Source organism: Pungitius pungitius, chromosome 17 (assembly GCF_949316345.1).
Source record: "Pungitius pungitius chromosome 17, fPunPun2.1, whole genome shotgun sequence".
In the NCBI taxonomy this organism is placed as follows: Eukaryota; Metazoa; Chordata; class Actinopteri; order Perciformes; family Gasterosteidae; genus Pungitius; species Pungitius pungitius.
The window spans coordinates 18,005,375-18,014,809 of NC_084916.1; the positions used below are offsets into that span (position 1 = coordinate 18,005,375).

The 9,435-nt window shown below is 41.2% G+C and overlaps 1 protein-coding gene across 1 annotated transcript; it reads left to right on the forward strand.

The window, feature by feature from the left end:
• Positions 1–313: 313 nt before the first annotated feature.
• Positions 314–7,499, forward strand: LOC119219538 (GATA zinc finger domain-containing protein 14-like). Its single transcript, XM_062558657.1, has 3 exons — positions 314–423; positions 6,431–6,502; positions 6,588–7,499. The coding sequence occupies exons 1-3, from the start codon at positions 314–316 to the stop codon at positions 7,447–7,449; spliced, it is 1,044 nt and encodes a 347-aa protein (XP_062414641.1). The 3' UTR covers positions 7,450–7,499.
• Positions 7,500–9,435: the final 1,936 nt, after the last annotated feature.

Sequence of the window (9,435 nt, forward strand, 5' to 3'; positions counted from 1 at the left end):
GGATTAACTTAACAAAACAAATTAAAATAATTCACATAACATGACATTATGAAGGATTTATTTAACACAACAACCTAAAGGATTAACTTAACAAAACTTTTTAAAGGATTGACTTAAAATAACAACATATGATTAATGTAAAATCCATTTCACTTATCAATTCAACTGAAAGAATTATCTTATAACAACTTATCCAGAAAAAAACTAAATGTGACCAAAACTAAAAAAAACACAAATAGGAAATAAAAACAGGGAACTTGTGGCCTCCTGTCAAAATAATGATCTCTCCTTAAACACAGACAAGACCAAGGAGATGATCATCAACCCAAGAAGGAAGAAAGTGCAGCACATATCTCACATCAGTGTGGACCTCACCTGGTCTCACAACACCCTCCAGATCACCAGGAAGGCCCAGCAGAGGCTGTAATTCCTGTGAAGGCTGATGAAATTTGGTATGCAAACCAACATTTTCAGCCAGTTCTACAGAGGTGAGGAGAGAACGTTTACTCCACCAGGGTCACCAGGAGAGCTGTATACAGTGGGGCAAAAAAGTATTTAGTCAGCCACCAATTGTGCAAGTTCTCCCACTTAAAAAGATGACAGATGCCTGTCATGTTCATCATAGGTAAACCTCAACTATGAGAGACAAAATGAGGAGAAAAAATCCAGAAGATCATATTGTCTGATTTTTTAAGAATTTATTTGCAAATTATGGTGGAAAATAAGTATTTGGTCACCTACAAACAAGCAAGATTTCTGGCTCTCACAGACCTGTAACTTCTTCTTTAAGAGGCTCCTCTGTCCTCCACATGTTACCTGTATTAATGGCACCAGTTTTAACTCGTTATCAGTATAAAAGACACCTGTCCACAACCTTAAACAGTCACACTCCAAACTCAACTATGGCCAAGACCAAAGAGCTGTCGAAGGACACCAGAAACAAAGTTGTAGACCTGCACCGGGCTGGGAAGACTGAATCTCTAATCAGTAAGCAGTTAGGTGTAAAGAAATCAACAGTGGAAGACCTACAATACCACTGATAATCTCCCTCGATCTGGGGCTCCACGCAAGATCTCACCCCGTGGGGTCAAAATGATCACAAGAACGGTGAGCAAGAATCCCAGAACCACACGGGAGGACCTAGTGAATGACCTGCTGAGAGCTGGGACCAAGGTAACAAAGCCTACCATCAGTAACACACTACGCCACCAGGGACTCAAATCCTGCAGTGCCAGACGTGTCCCCCTGCTTAAACCAGTCCATCTCCAGGCCCGTCTGAAGTTTGCTAGAGATCATTTGGATGATCCAGAGGAGGATTGGGAGAATGTCCTATGGTCAGATGAAACCAAAGTAGAACTTTTTGGTAAAAACGCAACTCGTCGTGTTTGGAGGAAGAAGAATGCGGAGTTGCATCCAAAGAACACCATACCTACTGTGAAGCATGGGGGTGGAAACGTCATGCTTTGGGGCTGTTTTTCTGCAAAGGGACCAAGACGATTGATCCGTGTGAAGGAGAGAATGAATGGGGCCATGTATCGTTATATTTTGAGTGAAAACCTCCTTCCATCAGCAAGGGCACTGAAGATGAAACGTGGCTGGGTCTTTCAGCATGACAATGACCCCAAACACACTGCCCGGGCAACAAAGGAGTGGCTTCGTAAAAAGCATTTCAAGGTCCTGGAGTGGCCTAGCCAGTCTCCAGATCTAAACCCCATAGAAAATCTCTGGAGGGAGTTGAAAGTCTGTGTTGCCCAACGACAGCCCCAAAACATCACTGCTCTAGAAGTGATCTGCATGGAGGAATGGGCCAAAATACCAGCAACTGTGTGTGAGAACCTGGTGAAGACTAATAGAAAACGTTTGACCTCTGTCATTGCCAACAAAGGGTATATAACAAAGTATTGATATGGACTTTTGTTTTTGACCAAATACTTATTTTCCACCATAATTTGCAAATAAATTCTTAAAAAACCAGACAATATGATCTTCTGGATTTTTTCTCCTCATTTTGTCTCTCATAGTTGAGGTTTACTTATGATGAAAATGACAGGCATCTGTCATCTTTTTAAGTGGGAGAACTTGCACAATTGGTGGCTGACTAAAAACTTTCTTGCCCCACTGTATCTGTGCTGTGCTGCCCCCTGGCTTCCGCTTTCAGTTTCAAACCTTTTTCCGTCTTGACTCGGCTATCATATCGTTTGGTACCTCTGAAGGCGCCTCCTACTGATGAAATAAAACACTGTCAAGCTGTTTTTACAACTGTATTCATGAGCCGTATAGACTGTCTTTATTTATTAATGGTTGTTTTTTCATCATGTGAACCAACAACAACTCATTGTTTGTTCATGTTAAAGCCTCGACTTTAGCCCAGAAAAACCCTTCTCATCTCTTCTTCTCTGCTTCAGTCTGGTGGGAGAGCTGCACATAGTCACAAAAGTAAAAGCAGGGCTTCAGATATTTTTCATCTTTCAAAGTAAAAGTGATCTACAGGAAGTTGGGTTTCTGAAGCAGAAGAGAACAACGTGAAGACATTTGGCTGCAGGCCTCTCACGACTCACCTCGGCTCTGCCACAATCACAACGCCACCCGACAAGTCACATGACTGAAAGGCTCTAGTGTGATATGAATCACACCAGAAGAGTTCTTTGCTGCTAGAGACCACACTCCATTGGAACACTTTACTGAGAGAGAGAGAAAGAGAGACAGACTGACGGACCAAGACAGAGATTTTTTTTAAACCATTTTTTTGACATTTTTACAATTTCAAACAAACAAAGTGCTGATGTGCTAAAAATCACGGGTTGCCTTGCTTTGCTTTAAAAAGTACACTGGTGCAAACACCAATTCATTGCAAAAACATCATTAAAACACCAACGTTGTTTAAAAGCGTCTAACGTCTCCAAGAGAGAGAGAGACAGTGGAGTAAAGAGCGTGTTGGGAACCACAAGGTTGGTGGTTCAAAGCCTGGCTGCTCCATGCTCCATGTTCCATGTCCTGACCAACCATCTGAAGACAGAAGGTGTGTACCGGCTGGTCCTGATATCCACTCTACCACTGCTAATGTTACACACACTGCAACAGGCTCTGTTCACATGATAAATCAGAAGGACTGTCTGTACCTGCTGACGTGGAGTCACTTGCTCTGTGCAAGTCAGGCCTACTCAAAAAGTCACAGAAAGCAATAATCTAAACAAGCACAATGACAGGGAAATGGCACTAAACAATACAGTTCAAACCAACAATGGCAGTCCTTAAAATGTCCAGGGTGTCACACCAATGCTAATGAGCAATCCCCTCCTGCTGCGTGGATGTTACCTGCATCAAGCTGCTTGTTCCTCACTGAGAGCAGAACACTGGACTAGATCTCCACTCTTGCTGTCCTGCTGCTAGATGGTGGAAGGAGCTCTGTGATGACATCAGGACCACAGAGAGCCTTCACATCTTCACACTAAACACTAACACACTGTAGACCTTAAACTGGATCTTATAATCTTATAATCTCATCTATAACAAGTTGTAAATCGGCTTATTTGTTGAAATTGCACTTTTTTGTTTCTTGTTCTTCTGAGTTTGTTTCCTTATGGTTGAAATGCTCTTATTGTAAGAGCCAGGGAAGCAAGGGAATTACCCACAATTCATTGCAATATGGTGTTAAACACAGGATAAAACCTTATTTAGAATCAGCTCTTATCTTGAGCTGAATGAACCTGACCGACATTCAAATCAGAGAATAGTAAGAATTAAATACCCTCATATTGTAAATAATACGTTTTGTTGTTGTCATGGTGATATGTAGCAGAAAAGTGCAGACTCATGAGTTATGCTTTGACACTTTTGAAAGTGATTAACTTAAATATAATCTTTATGACTTCCTGAATCAGGAAGCGTTTATCATCATGTGTAAGACATGTGCCTGACAGCAGACAGACCAATAATGACAACGTAGTGCAGCAATAAGATAAACATTTTATAAAATATATGCTATGGATTAGTACGCTAAAGCTATGGGTTAATTAGGTCAGAAATAAAGATAAAATTAAAAATAAAGATAAAGCGCACCAGCTAAACAGAAGTGAGTGAACATGAAGAGAGTGAGAATCTGGACCAAAACAACTTCTGACGTCAGACAAACCACATTATTAAGTCCTAGTTAATTAGTACAAAGTCAAGAAGGACATATGTGCCAGAACCTGTTTGACATGTTGACTCACGCTGATTGAATTACTTTAATAACCAGGTTCTGTCACACATCATTAAGGTTGACGTGAGCCTGAATGTTCAACTTCCACTGCAACATTTAAGCAGAGAACATAAACCATCAGTATTAAGCAAGTAGTTTCATCGTTAAATATAAGCCAATATGGATCAATGTTGAACAATTTTCAAAAAATGTAACTTTAAATGATTTTTCAAATTAAAATGTTATTAAATGAAGGATTTCTCATCTCTTCATAATGAATTAATTACATTTTGGTCTTAAGACAGTTTTCTTTTGCGCTTTGATTACAAATCACCTATTTGTAATCAATTATTCTTAATAAGTGACTAACCCAACACCAGCAACATCCACAGCTGCAGTCACAACCAACACGAGTGCATCTCAGTGGACCAGAGTTCAGATCTTATCTGTGAATGAAAAATGGTAAATGCTCATTTATTACTGTTATTTGTTTGTGGATGTTAATCAGAAATCTCACTTTACTTTCTTTGAAGAGTTTTCTCAGAAAACAATAAAAATAAAAACAGAGCAAAGTTGTCAGTGAAGTTTAAATGTACCAAAAAAACCAAATGGTGAAATAAAGGCAGCAGCATCAGAATAAAGCAGAAAAACTGAACGCTGCGTCTCCATGTTTAGTTTTATCTCTGGGAACAGGAAGTAGAACAGTCCCAGGTGGCCGTCCATAAAGTCAGCAGAATGAGGGCGTGACGGCACCCGTCAGACCAAGGAGAAGAACGGGTGGAGGCATTGGGAGGTTGGGTGGATGCACAGCAAACTGGTTCCACTCCTCATCTCATCCTCCTCCCTGAGTGCGAAAACACAGCAGCTTCCTCAAGCTGCGCCACTGTACAAATATGGACACAAGCATTTTCAGGGAAGCACGCCAGAGAAGAACCTTTGGGTTGGAAAGCTGCTTCAGGGACAATGGGGACTTGTTCTATCAGCTGCTCGGCCATTCTGATGTCACATGTTCACAGAGTTATGAAAACGTAAACCTGCTGTTGACAAAATGTGGGCAGTCATTTGTGAAGAAAACCCTGAAAAAATACTTTAATCCTTTCTCAGCAGGAATCTTTATGACTTCTTTTATTGTATCTATGAATATATGTATAGTGATCTCTACACTCACAGACTGACTCATTCTGTTCTGTCCCATATGACGACATCTGAGGAATAAGCCTGAGAGACATTCAAATCAGAGAATAGGATGAAGTAGTATCAATTAAATACCCTCATATTGTAAACATATGTTTTGATGTTGTCATGGGGACGTGATGTTGCAGAAATGTACAGATTCATATTTACAAAAACCAAAAACAATTGATGCTGTGACACTTTTCATCTGGACCAAAACCACATCTGGCGTCAGACAAACGGTCTGACTTCAGATTGCGGTAGATTAAATGTTGTGAACAATGGAAACAATGGAGCCAGCTGACAAATATTATTTATGGACCAAAAGATGTAAGTCGGATTTATTTAATGCACTAAGTCAAGAAGGACAAATGTCCCAGGACCCGTTTGACGTGTTGACTTATGCTGATTGATTTACTCTAATTAGCAGGTTGTGTCACACACATTTACTGTTGACGTGAGCCTGAATGTAACCTCATCTCTGCTTATAAGGGACCAGATGAAACGTGAAAACATCAGAACTTCTTCCACTGCAGCATTTAAGCACAGAACATAAACCGGTAAGTAGTTTTATTATTATTCATACTCCAATATGAACCAATGTTGAACTTTGCAACAATTTGGAAAAAATGTAACTTGAAATATTTAATTCAAAATGTTTGAAGGATTGGCAACTCTTCATAAGTAAATTAAATAAAACTTTGGTATCTGGACAGTTTCAAAATGGAAATACAGTTTACTTTATATCACATATTTGTGATGAACTATTCTTGCTTTCTATATAATTTTCATTGTTTTTGATGCAGCCAGATATATCTTTTTTTTTTTTTAATAATATCAACACTTTTTTCAACTCATATTATGATAAAGCATGGTAACATTACAAGCAAGAGTTTTAAGTAGATAATGAATAATTAATTTGTATTGAGGATTATCACATGATTGGTTGCAGTTTGGAGATAAAACAATACTAATGAATTTAATGAAAGTCGTCAGTTGAAGCTGAAAGTGCATTATTTAATATTTAAAATAGAAATAGCAGGTTTTCAGATTTAATTAGGCAATTGTTTTTTTCAGACAGCATATAAGAGGGAAAAAAAGGCATCAACATGAGTGTAAAGACGTGTTTCTTCTTCCTTCTGCTCGTTGGTGAGAGAAACCTTTCCTCAAAATTTGAAAATTTTAAATGTTGGACTAAATCTGAAACAAATCAAACACATTCTACTTGCAAAAGTATATGGCAAAGCACAGATGCCAACCACAGCTCCAGTGACAGCCGCAGCTACAGAAACAACCACAACTCCAGTGACAACCACAACTCCAGAGACAACCACAACTCCATCGACAACCGCAGCTCCAGTGACAACCGCAGCTCCAGTGACAACCGCAGCTACAGTGACAACCGCAGCTACAGTGACAACCACAACTCCAGTGACAACCGCAGCTCCAGTGACAACCGCAGCTCCAGTGACAACCGCAGCTACAGTGACAACCACAACTCCAGTGACAACCGCAGCTCCAGTGACAACCGCAGCTCCAGTGACAACCGCAGCTACAGTGACAGCCGCAGCTACAGAAACAACCACAACTCCAGTGACAACCACAACTCCAGTGACAACCGCAGCTACAGTGACAACCACAGCTCCAGTGACAACCGCAGCTACAGTGACAGCCGCAGCTACAGAAACAACCACAACTCCAGTGACAACCACAACTCCAGTGACAACCGCAGCTACAGTGACAACCACAGCTCCAGTGACAACCGCAGCTCCAGTGACAACCGCAGCTACAGAAACAACCACAACTCCAGTGACAACCACAGCTCCAGAGACAACCACAACTCCAGTGACAACCGCAGCTACAGTGACAGCCGCAGCTACAGAAACAACCACAACTCCAGTGACAACCACAGCTCCAGAGACAACCACAGCTCCAGTGACAACCGCAGCTCCAGTGACAACCGGAGCTACAGAAACAACCACAGCTCCAGGGACAACCGCCAACTCAGCTGTCAGGAACAAAATGGGTGTAATTTCATTCGTTGTGGCCGTGATGGCTCACAGACTACACTCATGTTGTTAGAGTTCAGTTCTTAATCTGTGAATGAAGAAAGCTTTTAAATGCTGTAAACAATGTCAGCAGCACAACGGCCTTTAATGGAGGAACTCTATATGTTCCAATCTGATTCTTCTATTGCTTTGTTGATAATAAAATACATATCTTTGTACATTGTTTCACTTTGCTCTCAAACCTTTTTCCCAAACATGTTCTGTCTTGACTCGGGTATCATATCGGTTTGCGTATTGTGTGATAGTAAATCACTTTCTGTATTGTGATTTAAACATCTTTCACTTCCTGTAAGTAAATAGTTATACTGTACACATGGCATCCGTGGTGTTACTCTCAATCCTGGGAGGAGGGTTTCAGTGTGATCTTCTCTTAATAGATTTCCTCCTATTATTTCCCATTTTGGAGTTTTTTTAGGGAGGTTGTGATGTGTTAGATATTAGAAGGTAAATGTTTTAGAGTAGGAATATTATATTAATGCATATTGTGTGATTATTATGTAATCAAAAGAGTGGAATATAATGGCATAAATATATGTAACCCTTCAATTGCTTCATTGTATAACCAGTGTATTAATTGCAAGTGCTGGGATGGGGAGGCCATGAGAAAAGAGCTCAAGTGTCTCACACTGATAAGATGTCCCCAGTGTCCTGACTGTGGAGTCCCAACAAGTTGGTTCACATGTGTTGGATGAGAGCAAGTTTCCGTTGATGCCACCTGCAACTGAACTGAGGTATAAGAACGGCCCTGTTGTGAAGGCAGAAAGATACGTAGCTGTTGTGACCTTTTTTCTTGCAAGAAAATAAACGAAGAAAGACATATTTGATTCAGAGCTTTTATTCTTATTTTACGATTGTCTGTGCAAAATCTTTTCGTAGCTGCTGATCATGAGAGGAAGAATACGTTCTCTGTTTGTAGTCTGCAGAAATGAAATCAATGTTTTTTGCAACTGACCTACTTTTGTAATAACCTTTGATTTTTTCTCAAATCAAGGTGATCATTATTCAAATGTTTTTTAACTAAACAACTGTTACAGGTTTGGTGTCTTGTTGTGAGCTACAGAGACATTTTAAACTTTTGCTCAAGACTAAACGTGTCACACATTTGACCTCATCTTAGTTGGTTTTTTATCCCACCTGCGTGTTTACTAACCCCCCCGTCATTTTAGATCCTCCCACATCAGCTCACCTTCACCTGATTCTCCTCCTCACCTGCAGCACACCCCCTCAGCTGCCACTAAGATTGAGATTAGGCTCCTCTGTCAGCAGCACACCTTCAATGTCACCAGAGACAGGTTTTTGAAGGACTAGCAAACTGCTATAGGGGAACTAGAGCATTAAAGTGAGTCCACAGGAGATCGAGGATTAAAGTCCTCAAAAGAAAAATAATGTCTCTGGCCGACCTGACGTAAAAGTTCAGGGGGCACTGCTCAGGTCCCGATTCCAGACCATCACAGAGTTGGACACTCCCTCTGGCTTCTTCTTCGGCCTGGAGAAGACACTTTGAAAAGTATGCAGGGACGGCGTACTCCCGGCATAAATGGCCTCCCTGCAGAGTTCTACAAGGCTTTCTGGGACATCTTCAAGGATGACATCCTAGATGTCTCGAATGAAAGTGGCCTCTGTTTCTATGCAGAGGTGCCGAGGTCCTGCTGCAGAGCTGTAATAGCTCTGCTGCCAAAAATGGGGAACCTGCTGGACATCAGAAACTGACGCCCTGTGTCCCTGCTGTGTGTGGATTCAAAGCTCCTGTCTATCCTAAAGACTGGCATGGAAGAAAGACACCTGGGAATACATCTTGGACAAGAAGCCATAGTCCAGAAGAACTGGGAGGGACGGTGAGCTTCTTTTGGCGGTCCACAGGAGGTGCTGTTTTTGCCTCCGTTTTTAAATCGTGGGCCATTTTTAATTGTAAAAGATGCCCACAGTCGTACTCTCTGTCTGGAGAAAGACCCTGCAGACCCTCTCCCTGACCTGGTGGGACCTCACCGTCCCCCTGCTCGCTACGACAATGCC

Excerpts from the sequence above, each read along its gene's own strand:
- LOC119219538 (XM_062558657.1), top strand. The coding sequence starts at position 314 with ATGATCATCAACCCAAGAAGGAAGAAAGTGCAGCACATATCTCACATC. Across the intron at positions 424-6,430 it reads AGGAAGGCCCAGCAGAGGCT|ACAGCATATAAGAGGGAAAA; the intron begins GTAATTCCTGTG and ends TGTTTTTTTCAG. Across the intron at positions 6,503-6,587 it reads CTTCTTCCTTCTGCTCGTTG|TATATGGCAAAGCACAGATG; the intron begins GTGAGAGAAACC and ends TACTTGCAAAAG.